The sequence below is a fragment of the Lissotriton helveticus genome, chromosome 6, assembly GCF_964261635.1.
Source record: "Lissotriton helveticus chromosome 6, aLisHel1.1, whole genome shotgun sequence".
In the NCBI taxonomy this organism is placed as follows: Eukaryota; Metazoa; Chordata; class Amphibia; order Caudata; family Salamandridae; genus Lissotriton; species Lissotriton helveticus.
The window spans coordinates 898,253,735-898,275,060 of record NC_136067.1 but is presented as its reverse complement, the minus strand read 5'-3'; the positions used below and the strand labels follow the sequence as shown (position 1 = coordinate 898,275,060).

Here is a 21,326-nt window from a genome sequence, read left to right as displayed (position 1 = left end):
ATGGATCCAGATTTAATATTGCTGCAGAAGGAGGCATACCTTATCTTAAAATTCAATAGTGCATCGCACGGTATGAACTCCCTGTCTGAAATTGCGAGGCTGTAAGATATGGCCATCAAACACATTTGGTGTTTGAAACTTGGCTACATCTGGCTGACTGTAGCTTTCCTTTCCTTTTCATTATCCACAAATAAACCCATTCAAAGATGGCCGCCACCTACGACTTGATTTACTAGTAATGAGTGTTGGGCTTAAAAAGCCACTGAAAGATGGCCGCCGCATCCACAGACTGAATGAGGAAGTCGCCGGATTGCCGCGTTCAAAAGTAAGTGCAACCTCTTAGATAAGGTTAAAGCCAACCTCCCCCCGCCGCTTGGAGCCTAAATGATTGTTTTTTCAAAACAGGCAAACAGTGGGTTGCTGGATCGGAGTTTGAGCATAACGATTAAATCCGTCATAAAAAGGAAAATAAGTGAGACACGCTGTAGATCTAAGAAAAGCGGCGCGCCCGCCAGGTATGTCTTTTGCCCGAGTTGTGAATGCCTTTTGGGTTTTTATTAAAACAGACCGGTTCATGATTTGTACTGTCCTTTACAGGCATACGCGCAAAACATCAGAGTGAGAGTGAGAGTCGCTGCAGCCTGAGTGTTTACCGGCGAGTCAGCCAGGTAGGACCTTCTTTGTTAAGCATTGAACTCCTTCTCGTTTTTCCTCTTGGTAAGGACGTATAATGGAAAGTAATGCACTGTTATTCCTCAGGCAGATAAAGTGCCGTGGATCACAGCGCATGACATCCTTGAGGTTCCGCTTAAGATCTTCTACAGAAGCCTTAAGGTATGTTGGGAATAAGTTTGAGTTAAGCTCGAGTGAAGTCGTTTTTAGTGAAGCTTAGACATAAGTTACATCAGGTCCTTACTCACCTACAGGTCCCAATAACTCCAGCTGGAAAGAAAAGTAAATAAAATACCTGCGGATCGGCGGCTGCCAACCCACAGGTAATTATTTAGACATTGGAATACACAGCTATAAAGCAGATAGGTCATGAACAAATAAGTAAGAACACTTTGTTTTTATATACTTCTAGAAATATACAAGAGATCAAGCCCTGATGAGAACTCGTTAATTGAACACACCGAGTTCGAAACGCGTCGGCACTAAGACAAAGGATAGCAAATAGTTGCTTAACAAGACCACAGAATTCACTTAGGGTCTATTGTTGTGAGAAAAACTGTTTATATTGGTTTGCAATCAAATTGTCTTGTGAGTCGCAAGCTTTACTCTTGTTCTTCTATTCAGAGAAGTAATAGTCTGTATATATTGCAAAGACAGTGTTGATTTGTAAGTATTGTATTGTTTGTAAGTATTGTATTGTTTAAATGTACTGTATATTTGTATATATGACTGGAAATTGCTAATTGTGAAGAAAACGTTCAGTTTCCTTTTTTCATGACATGTTTATATCTTTGAAAAAAAATATTAAAATAATGAAATAAAAGGGCACGAATAATATATGCCCCAATTACCGAGGAGTATCACGTGGTACGTTTTTTCCTATAAATAGTAGGTTTAAAACAACTTGTAGTTGGTAAAAAGTTTTTTCCCCTACTAGTGGGTCTGCAGCACTATGTGTGCCACCCACACAAGTAGCCTTTGAAAGGGAACTCATGCCTGCCATTGCAGGGCCTGTGCAGAGTTTGTTAAACTGCCATGTTGTTCTGTCAAGTGCATTCACTTGCCAGACCTTACCCTTCCCTCTCTGTGTACATCAGACACCCCTATGGTTGGTCTAGGGTACCCCTGGACAGGGAGCAGTGCATGTGAAAGGTAGGACATGTACTCAGGTGTGTATCATGTCCTGACAGTAAAATATTCTCCATTTCGTTTTTCACTGTTGAAAGGCCATCTTGCCCATAGGATAGAATGGGAAGGCTGTGTAATATGTTTTCCAGCCTATCTTCCTAAAAGCTTAAGAAGGAAAGATAAAGATGAAGTTTAGTGTGCCTGAACTCACAATGTAATAACACATCTTTTTATGTAGGTGTTTTTTGCATTGTGTGTCCAGAAGCTACTCTTTTAGAAGTAGCTGAGTTTTTGTGCTCTAACATTTTTGTGTGTCTCTGCCTGGCTGTGGATTGACTGTCTGGATTTGAAAGCAATAGGATCTGGGGAATGTCTTGACCCAGGGAGGGAGGTGAGGTGGCAACAGGCTGACCTGCATCTGGAGTGTAGGGGGAGGAGAAGCCTTTAAAGGTGAAGAGGCCTGGGTTGCTGCTATAAAACTATTGGCTCATCTCCTGCTGAATGATTGAGAATCCAGACCCCCCCCCTAATCAAAGGAAGAAAGGTGTCACAGGCAGGGAGGCACCCAGTACTGGTTTGAACAGGGGCCAGTACCCCCTGAAGCACAAAGACTTCAAAGCCTTTGAGGGGTATAACTAAGACAGCTGAAGCCCCTGTACTTTGGAGAATGGCTTGATCTAGTGTGAACAGGAGTGGAGCTACTTCGTGGTCAAGAGGACTTGTGCCAAGGAAGAAACAACTGAAGAGACTGAAGGCTAGGACTGACTCATGCTGTGTGATCTGGGCCTGGCCTGCAGTTTGCTGTTTCAACCAAGAAAAGCTAAAGGGACTTTGCTGTGTGCTGTGTCCCCCTGCTTCAAGGACTTTGCAGTGTGCTGTGTCCTGAAGTAAATATCCCCAAGGGCCTGAGGTGAGCTGGCTCCCTGTTTGGAAACAAAGGAACATAAAGGTTTCCAGGAGAGTCTCAGTGGCACAGTGGGAGCGTGCCTGTTGCAGTCTGAGACCCTCGTAAGAACTGCCTGTGATCGTGGGCACCTCGTGTCTAAGTGAGTCTCAGTGACGCTGTGTACGTGTTCTTTGTGCAGCACTGAGACCTTCAGGAGGATCGACCTGTGATCGGGGGCACCTGGAATCCAAGGAAGGATCAGCGACGCTGTGTGTGTGTGCAACCCGTTGTGAGGATTGTCCAGTGATCGTGTGCACCGGAATCCAAGTGAGTCTAATCACCGCTGTGAGCGTGTACTATGGGCACTGTGAGACCTTTGTAAGGATTTGCCTTGTTATTGTGTGCACCGGAATCCAAGTGAGTCTCATCAACGATGTGAGCATGTGCGTTGTGCACTTTGAGACCTTTGTGAGGATTTGCCTTGTTATCGTGTGCACTGGAATCCACATGAGTCTCATCCCCACTGTGTGTGGGTGAGTTGTGCACCAGGAGACTTTTGTGAGGATTCGCTGTGTTGTTATGTGCACCGGAGTACAGTGTGTATCAACGACGCTGTGCGTGTGATCTTTGTGCAGCCTGAGACCTGTGTGTGGAGTGCCCAGTGATCGGGCACCCGGAGTGAAGGAAGACTCAGCGACGCTGTGTGCATGTGCTTTGTGGCAGCCTGTCAACTCTTGTAAGTAAAGCAGACCGGCAGTCCCGGAGGAGCTGTGTTGCCGGCCCGAGCCGCAGTTGCCATCTCACAAAGCTGCTTGGAGGCCCAGCCACTGGACGAGGAGAGGAGAGTGGGTTTGTGCCCCCCAGGTAACGTGTGTCGACTACCAGGGTGGGGCACGGACTCGGAGGGAGACGCTGTCTGCCTCTCTCTGGTGTTGGCAGCGCAAGCTTCTGCTTTGGCTCGTATTGCGGCCCGTATTGCCAAAGGGAGTGGCGGTATAGGGGCCGGAGTGTGAAGCTGCACTTTAAAATTACATCGTACTGTGTTTAGGGCAACTGTGAGAGGCTGACTGAAGGTCAGAAGAGGAGGCAGAGAGACCACCTAAGGCCCAGTGATCGGGGCCTGAGTGTACTACGTAGTATTCCATTTTTGGGAGCGGAGTACCTTACTGACGTATTACTCATTGCAACATTTCTGTATAACATACTACTTGATTGTCGTATGACGCATTGCCTTGTTCCTGCATAACTAACTACCTGATTTAGCGAATTGCGCATTGCAATATTCTTGTATAACGAATTACCTGATTAGTGTATACGCATTGCCTCAATATTGCAGAATGAGATACCTGATGGTTGGATTATGCATTGCATTGTTTTACCTTGCAAAGTACCTTATTGTTGCATTAAGCAGTGCATTCTTTTCATTGCAGAGTGTCTGATTGCTAGGTTACGCATTATAGTATATTTACATTGCACAGTACCTGATTCTAGCATTACGAACTGTATAACATGTGATTAGGAGTACGGAAGAATGTTTAGAAGTGCCCATTGACATCAGCAGAACTTTCAAGGACTGGCTGGCCTAACAACCGGCCAGGATAAATGATACACAACCTCATATGTTGGTTTTATATCGTGTGGTCTTATCGTATATCTTTTTACATAAAGTTTATACTCGTTTTATAATACTCGTGTGGAGTCTATTTGTGGAGTCATCATTGGATTATAGTGAGAGTGCTTGCGAATACTTTACACATTTGCCTTGAAGATAAACCTGGCTGCTCGTGCCAAGCTAACGAGGGGGTAAACGGGGCTATCTAAGAAGGTGACCTTCCTTTCGCTGACGTTGGAACGCATGTCCCTACTTGGCCTAAGGTACCTACCTCAGCCAACCAGGGATCCCAGGTCTATCACTTACCATAACAAAAGGGAGGGACAATGCTGTGGCATGGATATATGATCATAGGATAGCACCCCCGTCCCTCTACTGGCCTCTGATCAGGGGGATTAGCAGCCAGACAGAGGCACAGCCTGATCACCCAAGGTGGGCAGCAGGGGAACCGTGCTAAGTAGGGGTGAAGCTCTGATGTTTTGATTACCAGGGCATTCTTTAGAGTTGTTTCATCTCTAGAAGGACGAGCAAGGAAGGAGGGGATGCTGAAGGCAGGTGAATATTTGGTCAGTTGGTTTGGCAGCGTATCAAATAGCCATCCTCTGCATCTTTTGTAAGTGACAAAATGTAGTGCGGCCTGGTCCGGATCTGCAGAATATGCACATTAGCTGTGGGGTTCTGGAAACATGTTACTTTGACAGTAATAGGCAATACAGCTGTTTACTCAATAACACCTACTTGAAATATTTCCAACTTGAGCAACAGGGTAGTACAGAAATTTGCCAAGAATCAAAAAAGTGTGGGGCAAAATGCAAAATCCAGCCTTCACACTAAATAAATAATTGTCAATGAAGCAAAAGAGGCTGCATTTTCTTTCAGAATCAGTGTGCACATTTACTTGAAATTATCTTCATCCTATGATACAAGGCTAGATTTTTAACTCGTTTTATTCTTTAAGAGAAAGCTGTCCTTTTCTTACTCATTCTTTGAATATACAGCATGCGTAAATGGCATTTTCTTGCCAGAAAAAATTACCTTTTCCAGCCAGATAGTTCTCAAAGAATTCCTCCAGATTTTCAGGCGGCTTATCTTCAAGTTCTTTAAACATATTGATAAAATGATAGTGTGAAACAAAATTATCTTTAGGATTTCTAATGACATAAATAACCTGCAAGAAATGAAAACAATGTTAAACATATAAAACACAAATTAATTCAAAGCTCATGTTTTAATCTTTTTATTACGAAAAAGTTTAATGATTGAAGCGCACTCCGTCAAGAAGTTTCCAACACTCCCAGACCACATGCGCAAATGCTGGCAGGACTGCCTCTACTCTAAATTCAAGTTTAATATACATTCTTCTATTCAATAGGGATAACAGTAATTTCTGTTAATTAAAGTGCTATGAAATACCAACAATTGTCTGTTAAAAGAGTTATTTTATTACCAGTATATTTTCAGATATAATCAATAGTAATAGACAAGATCCTCAAAAGATGTATCTTTACTATTGGGTATAAACATTTCTGCCTTGGGATGCCCAACCCCAAAGCTTTATACAAGAAACCAAAGAAAGTAGACTTTAACCAAGCAATTCCTTCTCCACCCAGATTTAGCACTTTGTACAAAGAAGAACAGACAAGTGAATCCCTTAACAATAGTATAATTCGCAAAATGAAAGTCTAGTACCAGCAGGAAAACAATTCTCCTAATTTCTCATGGTTTGGGGAGTAGATTTCAGAAATTATGTTTATGAGGTTTGGGAATCTCTTAGACCTTTTGAAAATATGGTCTGCCTCACAGAATCTTATTAGACACCGAGGTTATTTTCAGCTTTCAGTTAGATTTAAAGGACTATCGGCTCATATTAACTCTAGGCGAAGTTCAGAGACTTAGACATATTTAATAAATGAACAGTTATCAGGCTTTTTAAGATTGCAATTGTGTGGGACCTTCATTCCCACCTGGATCTTCAGTGAACTTTTTAGGAGAGAGAGTAGAAATGTCCATATCTAAAAATGAAGCTTAATGTATTCTATCAAATTTAAATATTTCTGTGCTTACAACTTAAGGAGAAAATTAAAGTCCAGTCTGAGCTGATGTGCCACTAAAAGTTGCATTGCCTTTTGTTGTGCAAGCCTAAGAACCAAATGGAAGACAGTACAGAAATCTGGAATTGTGTAAGTTCCAAATTCATAAATAAGTTGAAAGAGAAACTTCAGAAATAATTTAAGAGAGAAAGTGGAACTACTTAGGCTGATTTTTTTTTCCTTTCCAACCCTGAACACTGCAAAAATAAGGTTTGGCAGGATTACAGGATCCTCACAGGAAAGGGATGGAAATGTGCCATAACGAAGACATTCCCCAGAGGTGGAGGTTTAATAGTGATGTCCTGTCAGACCAAGGAAACAAAACCAAAATAGAGGAGGCCATAAAGGAGTACCTTGTGCATAACGACACACAGAGCACTGATCCCAAGATTTTATGGGATGCATTTAAGGTGACAGTCAGAGGCACAATAATAGGAATCAAGGCCATAATCAACAAAAACGCTAACCAACAACTGACCCAACTCAAACAAGACATCAAAAGACTGGAGATTAACCACGCCAGAGACACACAGAACACTAGCACCCTAACAGAGCTACCTAGGAAAAAATAGGAGTACAACAAAATACTGAGCGAAAGGGCCATGAACAAGTATAAGGCCATTAATCTCTGCGAGGCTAATAGAGCGGGGAAGCTCCTAGCCTCCTACCTAAAACACAAACAAAGACAATTAACCATCTCATCAATCACTGACTCACACAACAATACGCACACAAGGCACAAAGAAATCCTAAGAACATTCCAAGAGTTCTATCATGTGTGAGAAGTTGGCCTGGCATATGATGTCCACTATTCTAGTGGGCACTTTGCACCAGTCCAAACAACCCTTATTGATGGTAGGTTTAAAGTCAACCTTTATAGAAAGCTATCTTAGTGGTAGCTTTGGAGAGCAGCCTTCAGGCTAAGACTTAGAGGCCAGTTAAGCTAGTTGTTTTACCAATTATAATCTCTTGAATGATCAAATGAAAGCACACCACACAAGATATATATCAAATATATATGTATTTATTCTAAACACAGCCCCTCTGGACTCTTTATGAGGTCAGAGGTAATAATACAATACAAGGAACTTAATTAGTAAACGATAAGTTGCACAGTATACGTTATGTCCTAGGGGCATCACAAACGATATACTAAAATAGTGATATATGAACCACGTGAGAGTTAGAAAGCATGCATAGGGCCTGTAGAACCACTGGGGCTACCTAGGACGACCCAAGATTAGGATGCAGGAGGCCCACAGGGGATGCCTGCACTGTCTAAACACAGCCGTGGATCACCTATGACTTTCTTTGGAGAACGAACAAGTTACAATTTTAAAGATTAAGGGCACTTAGAGGTGAACTACAAGAGAAGGGTAGAATGCTACACCCGGGGTGGGGTAGTATTCCAAAGTGTTTGACACCTTGGTAAGGCTATATCATAGAACAGCTATAAGGAGATGGTTCCAAAAGCTGCAGAGGGGCTCAGCTCATGCTAGGGCACCTTCTCACACAAACCCAAGCACTCTGCCTTCAGGATTGTCAAGGCCTGCCATAGGAGTGACTTATAGGTGACTATGTGTCTATATTTAAGGTAGATATAGGTATACTATATCCAAGTAAGGGGTGCTTACACCACCTTACCCAGGCTGGAAGTACAGAACTGTGGTGTCAGTTTGGAAGGCTAACCAGGGGTGGCACAATACATGCTGCAGCCCCTGGTAGGCCTCTGGGGTCCCTATGCCCTGGGTACCTAAGGGACCATATACAGGGGCTCACAAGGGTGACCAACCAATCTGGTATGTACCTAGAGTACATGGCATCAATTTAGAGAGAGAACAGCTAGGCTGTGGGCCTGATCAGCAAGGCCACAGCCATACTAAAGTTGAAAAATCACTGAAACACAGCAAAAGGTGGGGGTAACCATAGGAAGCAGATACTACTCTCCTTCTAACCCCCCCCCCCCCAAGAACATTAAACTAACCTTGACCAGTGTGGTAAATAAATAAATAATACCTCTCTTTTTGACTAGACATATATCATAACAGATAGCTCAATAAATAAGAGTCAAGATTCGAGGTAGTAGGAGTTTCGCAGGTTTATTACAGCATAAGGACAGGAACAGGACAACCTGCATAGGAATAGGATGACAGGGCCCAGCAGCTGCTGGGGCTGGGTCTGGGATGAGCGCGCTGACTTTTAATAACAATACATGAGCATATATACATAACGCAAACACATAGCATTACATTGCAGTAGGCGTAGCAGTGGGTGGAGCAGAAGACGTGACGCGTAGCAGTCGCGAAAGATAAGGGCGAAAGTAGGTGTAACTGGGCGTATACATAGACATGTGATGCAAACGTAACAGAATATGTCATGAATGGGGCGGAAACCATGGAGGGGGCTACCTAAGGAGCCGGGACCTCTAACCTGATGGTGCGCGCAAACTAGCAATGACGTATCACTAGGAGAAGCTGGGGGCTTCGAACTCTGTGCTAGGAGCAGAGACTGAAGTCTGGAGAGTCAGGGCGACATGTACCTAAACAGTATCTAGTATCTGATGTTTAGAGAACATGTTGATATAAACTAGAAGTCAGGAGGGGAAAGGCTAACTTGATTCTAAGACTGGACCATGCATTATTCTACATGTAGTGCGTGATGAAGAATATTAAATGACCATTAAATGCAGTATTTCTCTAACGTGGAGACGTGAAGGCTAGACAATGACGGAAACTATCGATGCGATTCAGTAGCTTAGGAATGCAGAGAAGGAGGACTGAACTGATAACTGGAACTATAACATACTTTTGGCAGACTCAGAGGCTGAGCCAGGCTGAGCCGGGCACTGCGAGGCAGGAAGTAAGTGAAGGGTCGAGGATACAGGTGGGGGCTGTATCGCTCCTCAGCGAAGTTTCAGGAGACAGGAGCTGAATCTGGTGTCCAGGCCCTTTTGAGGCCTAGAAACGGGGACTTTATAATGGAATAACGTGCACACTGAGAAACGTGGCAACGTAGCTTTACATAGGCCTGATATTCGTAGTATTCACGAGGACTGGAAACTGGCATACTAGAGGTGGACACAACTGTAATTGCGTCATTAATCGAACATGGGGAATGCATATGCATATTTAATCATGCACACATAACATATGATGGATGACACGTAGGGACACAGAACATGGCAAAATTTACTTTTCCACATTCCCTCCTTGTCACTACGTTTCCATCAGGAAACATCAATATTCATGATACCGTCTATCATTTCATACAGTATCATTTGCTCGTCTCGAATTATCCTGGAACGGGATGTAGAACGGGGCTTGGGACTAGGAATACAAGAGGTAGCACAAATGCCGCAAATCGCAGGGCCACATTGTATACAGAGGCAGCAGCTGAATATGATCGCTACTGCAATACCTAGAAAGGACAAGACTTTCCATCCCCAGGCGGAAATTATATTCCAGAACCAACCGGACCATGTCCAGGTGCCTGGATCTTGGTGTATCAGATGGGCAATTTTATGGAGTCTGGTTATAGCTGAATAAACAGACGGCGCGTTATTTGGAATGAAAATGCAGCAACTAGATCCGATGACTCTACAGGCCCCGCCCCTATCGGCCAGTATGACGTCAAGGACGAGACGATTCTGTAAAACGACAAATCTCATAGCAGATTGCTCTTCGGTTAAGTTACCTAGAGCAGAGGCAGTCTCATTTACTACAGCTTCGAGGGTTCTGGTTAACCTACGGATCAGTTTACTATTCTGGATAGGTCCTATAAAGAAGAAGAAACCTCTGTTGAAATCTGTATATTGTTCTAGAGCAGTTTCAGTATAATCGACAATTGGGGACTCCCTTCTATGTCTAACGTGTACTAGATGTGTATTTCTATGATAATCAGGTGGGGCTAGGAAAACTGGTGGCAGTAGGAAGGCAATGTAACAGGTTCCCTCCCAATCGAGGGGCAGACGAACATATGCGGTTTGACCACAAATGAAATAAGAATGACGTGAAGCTTTGAAAATAGATTTCCCACTGTCACTATACTTGACAATAGTAGTACAATCACTATGTCCTACGTGTACGGAACCATAATTACGGACACATAATTCGCCTTTGACTGGTAGTACTGAAATAGCGGGTAAGTCTGGAGTAGTATCAGACTGAACATTCAGGACCATGAAATTCGACGAATAATTACCTAAATTATAAACTTCATTTTCTAGATCTAAACCTGTTCTGTGGGGAAGACCTTGCTTGTCTGGAAAACATGTACTGTTAAGAAAAGACATATCTGTTGAGGATGACGTTAACGTGGACCATGCTCCACACGAACCATTATGTGAAAATGGATAAGGAAAAAGTGGCAGAACTCCTTTCGGTGTCTGGAAAGGGGGGAGTCGACCACACACCCAACAATTAGTGGCATTGCTGGTCTGGTGTGAATAATGTAACATACGGCTAAATGAGTTATTTCGCATAGCGAGGCGGTAAGAGAGTTCATGAGGGGGCAGGTCACTAAACGTGTGCTCTACGGTAGCATTAGCAGACTTATTTACATGTGAAACTGGGAAACATAGGTAAAATGCATAACTGGTGCAGGAAATCATAAGGCTGGAAAACAATATGAAACATAGAAAAACAATACATCGGATTGAGTTTTGACTAACTCTCTCACTATGGGGGTCTATTTTATACATGTCAGAAACAGTCTAACCGTTTCACCTAGGGGAGGACTTAGACAATCAAACTGACTGACTTATTTTACTAGACCGGAGTTTTAGCTTGTACTCCTGTTGCGGAGTTTTCTCTAACAGGGGAGGGGTTGTAGCAATGTCTTTTGCGGGACAGTCCTTGAGAACAATGCTTTGGCAATCCTTCAAATCCTGGGAAATGTTCTTTAAGACGGGTTTCAGTCCATTAAAAAGTTTGACATGAGAAAGGTGCACCCAGCCTTTGCGTCCTTCCAACTTCACGGCTGTACGGGTGGTGAGGAGGACCTGTCGGGGCTCTTTCCAACGAGGCTCCAGCGGACTTGATCTGTCAAAGTTGCGGACCATCACCATGGATCCTGGAACGATTTCATGCGGTGCCACCTCGGTATTGTCTGGAAATGCGGCAGCAACCTGTGAACGACATGAGTTGAGGGCAGACATCAAGGAAGCTAGGTAATCTGTCAGCATATTACTTGAAACATCGGTAATACTTCGGGGTCTAGGAGTACCCCACATGTTAGGGGGGCGGCCGAAAACGACCTCATACGGGGACAGACCTGATCTGGAATGTGCGACCATACGCATATAAAATAAAGCAACTGGCAGAGCTACTAGCCAGTCCACACCTTTTTCTTTACATACTTTGGCGATACGGATTTTCAGAGTCTGGTTATGTCTCTCTACGAGACCGGCTGCTTCAGGATGGCGTACACAATGGAACTTCCACTGGTACCCTAGCAAAAGGGAAACATGCTTCATGAGTTCAGATGAGAATGGCTGGCCGTTATCAGAATATACGACTCTAGGGAGTCCATAACGGGGGAAGAACTCACGAACCAACTGCTTGGCAGTGGTCGCGGCTGTGTAATCTGGGACTGGATATGCTTCTGTCCACCTGGACAAAGCGCATACAACTACAAGGACATACTTGAAACCTCGACATCGCTCCATCTGAATATAATCCATCTGGAGGACTTCAAAAGGGTGGTCAGGGGGCTGGAATCCACCTTGTTCCACCGGGACACTTTTACCTGGATTAAACTGACAACATATCATACAGGTACGGACTTTCTGCTTGGCTGCAGCTCGTAAATGCTTGTTGAACCAAATGTTCTGGATACTGTCTAACATAGCTTTTTCTCCTAAATGTGCTGGACTATGTGCGGTATTGATAATGACTTGAACCATAGAGTCGGGGAGAAACCATGTGGCTCTACCCTTCGTTAACCATCCTTGATCTGTCTGGACCCCTCCTTGTTCGGACCATTTCTTAATTTCTTCGGGAGTAGCGTGTAACTGTATGTCTATGACATCTTGTGTAGGGTCCTTAACTGTCATACATGTAGTCGGATCTGGAGTATGTGTCTGATTAACTGGAATGTCTAGAGTCTGTGCTGTAAGCTTGGCTGTGCGATCTGCTAGATCGTTACCTTGAGAAATGGTGTCAGTAACTTTCGTATGTGCTTTGCACTTCATGATAGCAATAGATGTCGGCAAATGTATGGCATCTAACAGAGCTTGAATAAGGAGACCATGCTGAATCTTGGTTCCATGAGAAGTCATGAAACCTCTCTCTTGCCAGAGCACTCCGAAGTCGTGTACAACTCCAAATGCGTAGCGTGAATCTGTGTAAACATTAACTTTCAAGTTCTTGGCGTGTATGCAGGCTTGTGTCAGAGCAACTAGCTCTGCTGCTTGAGCGGACAGGGTATCAATACGGTGTGTCTCAATAACTTCAGTGTCAGTAGTCACTGCATACGCGGCGACTAGTTCTCCTGTACTAGTTCTCATACATGAACCATCCACATAAAGTGTCAGGTCGGGGTCTGGTAACGGAATATCTGTCAGATCTTGTCTTGGCTTTGTCGTAATGTTAACTACTTCCACACAGTCATGTGTGGCAGAATTTGAATTAACTGATGGTAACAGTGTAGCAGGATTTAAAATGTTGCAGCGTCTGATTTCTATGTGTGGCTGGAACAGTGTCAATTCATAACCTGTTAAACGTGCAATTGTCAAGTGCTGAGTTTGTGTTCGGTTTAAAAGAACTTCCACAGAATGTGGAACTTGTACTGTCAAGGTATGTCCTAAGACTATGGAATCACTTTGTCTGATAGCTAGTGCTGTGGCTGCAACTGACTTGAGGCACGCAGGCAGAGCCTGGGCTACAGGATCTAATGTGCTCGAAAAATAAGCACAGGGCTTGTATTGTCCTGCTTGATCTTGTGTGAGAACAGATAATGCTGTACCTTCACGTTCAGTAACGAAAAGTGTAAAAGGCTTACTGTAGTTCGGTGTCGCTAGAACTGGAGCTTGGCATAGGGCTTTCTTTAACTCATTGAAACTAAGTGTATGTTCAGATGTCCAAGGGAGGACAGTAGATACGGCTGCCTCCTGTGTCGTTAACTGTATCAGTGGCTTGGCTAGAAATGCATACTGAGGAATCCATTGTCTACAATAAGAAGTAAGGCCGATAAAAGCACGTACCTCCTTCTGGGTCTTGGGCTGAGGAAGACTCGCTATTAACTGGATACGGTCTGGTGTCAACTGCCTACCCCTCTTGGACAGTAAGTGTCCTAAGTAGACCACTTGCTGGACACAGAATTGAAGCTTAGAAGGGGACACCTTGTGCCCCATCTCGGCTAGGAAATACAAAACTGTAAGGGATGCTCGCTCGCAAGCACGTTCAGAACGGGCTGTGATCAGTAGATCATCGACATACTGGAGCAGGGCAGTGTCAGTTGGCATGTGAATGTTGTCTAGTTGTCTCTTGAGTGCTTGACTGTAAATACTAGGACTTTCGGTGAAACCTTGAGGAGCTCGTGTAAACATATAGCTCCTTCCATTTAAACAAAATCCGAAAAGGAACTGGCTGTCTGGATGAATAGGAACACTGAAAAATGCGTTCTTGAGGTCTATGACAGTGAAGAACGTGGCTTCGGAATCAATGGCTGTCAATAGGGAAGAGATGTCTGGGACAACTGGGTACTGCGGAATAATACATTTATTAAGCTCTCGTAGGTCAATCACTAATCGATATACTGGGGGTGCATTTGGATCAGTACGTTTCATGACTGGAATGATCGGAGAATTACATACATTGGAGTCAGTTTCTACAACCACTCCTTGAGCCATAAGCTCGTCAATAATTTTGGATAAGGCTGCTACAGCCTCAGGTGGCAATCTGTACTGTCTGATTCGTGGTAACACTACACCTGGCTTGAGAGTCACACGATAGGGTGTGATTTGCATGTAACCTACATCAGTTGGACCTTGCGCCCATAAGTGCTGCGGAACATTAGACAGTCTTGAATCAAAATCTCGTAATACATAGTGACCCTTGAAGTCACGTAGGAACAATCGTATTCCCTCTGGGGAACAGCATATAACTGCACCTAACTCTTTCAGTGTCTTAATACCCAATAGATTTTCTGGACATGACTTAGTAAGTAACAGATCAGTAGTGCGGGACAATGGACCTACTTCTAGAGTAACTGGCTTTGAAATCTCATTTACGATAGGTTTTCCTGAAAATCCAAGGGAAACATTTCTTGAGCCTGAGAGCGGAGCCCCTGGAACTTCGGCGTGACTAATTGTGGTCCTACTTGCCCCTGTATCAATCAAAAACTTTCTGTCTTTCCCTAATACTTGACTGTGAACATAGGGACCTTCTTGATCTACAGGTATCTCGATGAGAGGCAAGCCTACCTCCCTCTCTAGGCTGTTTCATGAGTACTGCTGGTACTCTGGATACTCAGACTGTGCATACTGGTACATCTGCTGTGTAACGTGCTGTGTTGCAGCAATAGGCTGCGGTGCGGTAACTGTCTGTGGTGCATTCTGTGGCTGAGGAATCTGTGAAACTTGTTCTTGTCTAGGCGGACGTGGTCTTTCTTTAGTCTTACCAGTAGCTATGTTGTGTTTCAGAACTGCACACTCATTTATAAAATGACCTGGCTGTTTACAATAATTGCAGTTCCCTTTAACGGGAGCTGCAGGATGACTGGCTTGATTCGGACCCCTCTTCTGACTGTCTTGAGGAACAGATTGTGCAACTAGTACTTTCATTTTCGTGTCTTTCATACGTTTTCTTTCGTGTTCTTGTTCTTCTCTGATTCTATTCTGGTGGTATTGGAGCATCTGCAACATCTGGGACGGGGTATTAGCTTGCCAGGTACTTTCGACTTTCAGAACTCGATTTTTAATTTGTGGGCTTGAATTCTCGACTAATTTAGTAACAAAAAGGTGAGGGTATGACTCACTACTTGTCTTGAGGCCACTGTTGATACTAAAACACTTTTCAAATCTAGAATAAAAATCACTAATATCTTCGTCTTGTTTCTGTTTACAGGCTGAGATTGCATCCCAGTCTTCTTTTCTAGTTGTCAATAATCTGGGTAAAACTTGTATTAATAATTCTGGTAATTCTTTACATTTATCTCCAAGACCGGTACCTGGTACTCGTGCCTTGTCTTCAGCTTCTAGAACTGCCCAATCGATCTTTTTCTCTCCCACCTCCCATTCTTTTTCCTTGAGCTTTTCATACACCCCTGCGGGCAACAGGACCTTTAACATTTTAATTATATCTGGATATGTGTATTCTCCCATACGGAGCATGTCTTTTAGTTCTCTATGGAACCCTGCTGGATCTTTGTCATGACAGGGAATTAATTTCTTCATCTCGAGGAGTTCCATCTTTGTAATCGGAGTGTATACAAACACTCGCTGCATTTCGCCACCCGTTCCTTTAACTGGGTGGACTTCTCGTAACGGATTCTGTCTCTCCATGTAAAATGGTTTACTTTCTGGAGGTGAGGCATGAACAAAATGCGGGTTCAGAAACGTTCTATATTTGTGACGCTGTTCTAGAATGACACTAATTAAATCGGTACCTAAACCTTTCCATCTATACTGGAGTAACTCGTTCAGGACATCATGTAATGGACCTGGATCAGAGTGTTGACCCTCATACAAAGTAATGAGGTGCTGAATCATATACATACCCACCAGTCGTTGCTCGGCTGGGGGCATTTTTAGAAACATTTGTGCCACTATTTCGTCTGGAAAAGTGGTAGAATCAGTAATCCATCGGACTGCTGATCGGGCTAGTTCTTGTTCATGCATGGTACTTAACTCACTGTAACCGATTCGTGATTTCAGAATGTGATCGGTAGCTTGGAATACTTGTTCTAGTGAACCTTGTTCTGGTGCTGGAGAATGAAAAATAGACTTGTGTTCTAGGCGTAAATGGCGATCTGGAAATCTAGATTTTCCTACATACGCTATTCTGGCGGGATTCTCGTCCTCTACCTCTTCAGTATCAGAGTTACTTTCTTTCTCGCTTACTTGTGCTGCTTTACGTTGTTCGTGTATCTTTATTATTTCTCTACGGATTTTCTTGTACATACTCTCCATAGCACCGACGGTCTTGTGCTTACCCTCGGCTATATTATCACTCCACCTTGTCAGGATTTTCATTTCGGCCGGATCTTTAGACGGGTAATCTTGTTCTCTTATTAGACAATTGATCAGAAACTTTAATATCATGAGCTGGATCTCGGCTTTCCTTTGAGACATGGCCTCGCTAATACTTTCTGGATCATCCCCTGTACGGATGAAACGATATATTCTGTCTAGATCTTCTTTCATATTCGGTAAGGTGACTAGATACTCGGCCACCTTTCTTACGCGGAATGAATATAAAACCATATTATCCTCGCCTGGGACTGGATCATAGCCGCATTCGGCAAGGGATTTTCTTATTTCTGCTACAGTCTGATGTCTGGGCGTACGCTGTGACGCTTGTGCATGTAATTCGGCTGTCGTTAAACGTTTGTGTGGCGGCGGGGTTTGAGGAGTACCTCCCCCTGCGGCCCCTAAACTGGAGTCTAGGTCTACTGAGGCTCTTCGTCCTGGCAGAGTGGGAAATGGAAATGTAGGCTGGACTTGTATGACGGACTGGACCGGGGGTACCGTAACAGGTACTCCGGTGTCTGGAGGAGCGGGAAGTGCCTGATTTACAGGGACTGGTGGAGCGCGAACAGGATTTGCATATTCTGGGACTGTGTCGTCCAAATAGGACGAAATAAAAATATCAGCTGCGGTCTGTTTGTGACGTAGCTTGGTCGGAACTAATGGTGGCGGGAAATTACTGGATGCCTCTGGGGTCGCTTTTGGCAAGCCCTCGGCAAGAAGAGGATACATACCCCTAATAAGGGCATGCCTCTGTCTGTCTGACTGTTCGGCTTTGACTTGTTAACCTATCTCGATTAGTTCTTTTTCTTGTGCTCGTTCTAAGGATTCTCTACTTAATTCTGACTTTCTGATTTCTTTTTCAGTTCTTTTATGAGCTTCTTTGCGCCATAACTCGATGGCATCTTTCTGTGACTGTCTGGCTTTCTTTTTCCATAATGCCTCTTCTACTCGCATGATGCACTCGGCATCCCATGTACCCGATACGGGCCATCTATACTTTTCTTCTAACTGTTTGGTATACTCTACCCATAAATCTAGATACAATATGGCGCTTATGCCATGCTTCTGATACATAAAATGACCTGGACTGTCCCTCGGCGGAACAGGAACTGCTTCTTCTAACAAACCCTTTCTAGTTTTTAGCTGACGTAATCTCGAAAAGAGAGACATTGTAAACTTGAATCGGAACACAATACAATACACGAGAAACAATAACAATTTGGAGAAAACAATTCAGGCATACCACGACATTGGAAATACATTGAACAACATCATAACATAACAGTTCGGACAGAATGTTACCTGGAATACTGAGAACAGAAACACAAGAATTTCTCGAGAACGGAACAGACTAGAGTTACTGGATGCACTGCTGAAACAGTACGGAACATACCGGTCCCATAAAGGGACGCATCAAGACCCGTATCCACCTAGGTGAACACTTCGTTTGTGAGTCTGTGTACCACCAACCCACGGACCAGAGTCAATTTAGATTGACCCTGTCTAGATACTACCCCAGTAATGGTACTCACCGGGCAGCAAGAACGGAAGGCCTCGGATCGGACTGGACTGCTACGACGACGGACGACGAACTTCGGACTTCAGTTACGGGTGGACCTCCGGATACCTCGGACCTTGGACTCTTGGCTTGGGCTCTGGTCGGGACTCGCCGCGTTCCTCCACCGTCTCGTTTGGATGCTGGACCGCCTCCTCCGTCTCCTCCGTGGGCCTGAGGGATACTTGAAGCAGAAATATCTGCCGGTGCACAGAAGAGTTCCGTCACGACTGCAGAGGGTCAGGGGGTCGGCGTGGCTTCACCGACGCGTGGGGAAAGGGCAAGTCCCTGTTCGGGCGCCATTATGTGGTAAATAAATAAATAATACCTCTCTTTTTGACTAGACATATATCATAACAGATAGCTCAATAAATAAGAGTCAAGATTCGAGGTAGTAGGAGTTTCGCAGGTTTATTACAGCATAAGGACAGGAACAGGACAACCTGCATAGGAATAGGATGACAGGGCCCAGCAGCTGCTGGGGCTGGGTCTGGGATGAGCGCGCTGACTTTTAATAACAATACATGAGCATATATACATAACGCAAACACATAGCATTACATTGCAGTAGGCGTAGCAGTGGGTGGAGCAGAAGACGTGACGCGTAGCAGTCGCGAAAGATAAGGGCGAAAGTAGGTGTAACTGGGCGTATACATAGACATGTGATGCAAACGTAACAGAATATGTCATGAATGGGGCGGAAACCATGGAGGGGGCTACCTAAGGAGCCGGGACCTCTAACCTGATGGTGCGCGCAAACTAGCAATGACGTATCACTAGGAGAAGCTGGGGGCTTCGAACTCTGTGCTAGGAGCAGAGACTGAAGTCTGGAGAGTCAGGGCGACATGTACCTAAACAGTATCTAGTATCTGATGTTTAGAGAACATGTTGATATAAACTAGAAGTCAGGAGGGGAAAGGCTAACTTGATTCTAAGACTGGACCATGCATTATTCTACATGTAGTGCGTGATGAAGAATATTAAATGACCATTAAATGCAGTATTTCTCTAACGTGGAGACGTGAAGGCTAGACAATGACGGAAACTATCGATGCGATTCAGTAGCTTAGGAATGCAGAGAAGGAGGACTGAACTGATAACTGGAACTATAACATACTTTTGGCAGACTCAGAGGCTGAGCCAGGCTGAGCCGGGCACTGCGAGGCAGGAAGTAAGTGAAGGGTCGAGGATACAGGTGGGGGCTGTATCGCTCCTCAGAGAAGTTTCAGGAGACAGGAGCTGAATCTGGTGTCCAGGCCCTTTTGAGGCCTAGAAACGGGGACTTTATAATGGAATAACGTGCACACTGAGAAACGTGGCAACGTAGCTTTACATAGGCCTGATATTCGTAGTATTCACGAGGACTGGAAACTGGCATACTAGAGGTGGACACAACTGTAATTGCGTCATTAATCGAACATGGGGAATGCATATGCATATTTAATCATGCACACATAACATATGATGGATGACACGTAGGGACACAGAACATGGCAAAATTTACTTTTCCACTCCAGTCTTCATGTTCTAAGTGGAAATATCTGGAGAGTCCATCTTCATTGGCATGGTTACTTCCAGGTCTATTTTCCACTGTATAGTCCATCCACTGTAGGGAAATGGACCACCTGAGTAGTTTGGAATTTTCACCCTTCGTCTGTTTTAGCCATAAGAGGGGCTTATGGTCTGTGTGAACTGTGAAGTGAGTACCAAACAAGTATGGCCTCAGCTTCTACAGAGCCCAAAACCACAGCAAAGGCCTCCCTCTCAATAGCTGACCAACGTTTCTATCTAGGGGTCAGCCTTCTGCTAATAAAAGCTGCTGGCTGATCCTGACCTTCTTCATTCAATTGTGATAGCACAGCCCCTACCCCCAACTCAGAAGCATCCGTTTGAACAATCAATTAATTCTTTGGAGTAGTTAGACTTTGCAGAATTGGTTCAGTGCACATGGCCTGCTTCAGGTCATCAAATGCCTTTTGACAGCTAACTGTCCACTGAACTTTCTTAGGCATTCTTTTAGAAGTTAAGTCATTCAGGGGTGTCACTATGGAACCATACCCTGTGACAAATCTCCTATAGTACCCAGTCAGGCCAGGAAAACTCTGACCTAAGTCTGGGTGGTTGGAGCAACCAAGTCCATTATGGTCTGGATTTTGCGCTGCAATGGTTGAACCTGGCCTCCACCTACAAGGTGGCCCAGGTACACAACCTGACTCTGCCCTATCTGGCACTTAGTAGCCTTGATAGTTAGGCCTGCTTTTTGCAGGGCCTCCAAAACATTTTCAGGTGATCTTCCCAGGTGGAACTAAAGACAGCAATATCATCAAGATAAGCTGCACAGTAGTCTTCCAGGCCTGTCAGGACTTTATTCACCAACCTTTGAAATGTGGCAGGTCCATTTTTCAGACCAAAGGGCATCGCCACAAATTGATAATGCCCACTAGGCGTTGAAAATGCTGTCTTTGGCTTTGCATCATCAGCTAGTCTGATCTGCCAGTAGCCAGCTGTTAGATCAAATGTGCTCAGAAATTTGGCAGATGCCAACTTATCTATGAGCTCATCTGCTCTGGGTATTGGATGGGCATCAGTCTTAGTGACTGCATTGAGACCTCTGTAGTCTACACAAAACCTCATCTGTCTCTTACCACCCTGGGCGTGATGTTTTGGCACCAGGACTACTGGATTAGCCCAAGGGCTATCTGAAGATTCAATCACTCCCAATTCCAAAATTTTCTGGACTTCAGTCCTGACACAGTCCCTGACCTGATCAGGTTGCCTGTAAATCTTATTTTTAACAGGCAGACTCTCCCCAGTGTCCACAGGCACCAACACCCACACTTTCTGCCCTGGCTGGTAAACAGTTAGCACAGCCTTTTGGTCATGCCAGGCTTTCTGTAATTCCTGGCTAGCCTCAAGGTTTTTGCTTGCCTTTTTCATGCACTCTGCCATCCGGGAGCGGAGACCAAGTACATAGTCTACAATATCCTTTTTAGGGGGCTTGAGAGGTAACTCCCATCCCTCCTTCACTAGACAAAGTGGTCCTCTAACAGGATGTCCAAAAAAAGTTCAAATGGGTTGTAGTCAACCCCCTTCTGTGGAACCTCCCTGTATGCAAACAAAAGGCAGGGTAGCAGGATCTCCCATCTCCGCCTGAGCTTTTCTGGGAGACCCTTGATCATACCCTTTAAGGTCTT

The 21,326-nt window shown here is 44.4% G+C and overlaps 1 protein-coding gene across 1 annotated transcript in view; it reads right to left on the bottom strand.

Annotated features, from left to right (window-relative positions):
• LOC144763183 (amine sulfotransferase-like) overlaps positions 1 to 21,326 on the bottom strand; it is a 285,977-nt gene that overhangs the window by 168,228 nt on the left and 96,423 nt on the right. Inside the window, exon 4 of the mRNA XM_078648531.1 lies at positions 5,334 to 5,466. Within this exon, the coding sequence (XP_078504657.1) occupies positions 5,334 to 5,466 (133 nt within the window). The remainder of the gene's footprint in view (positions 1 to 5,333; positions 5,467 to 21,326) is intronic.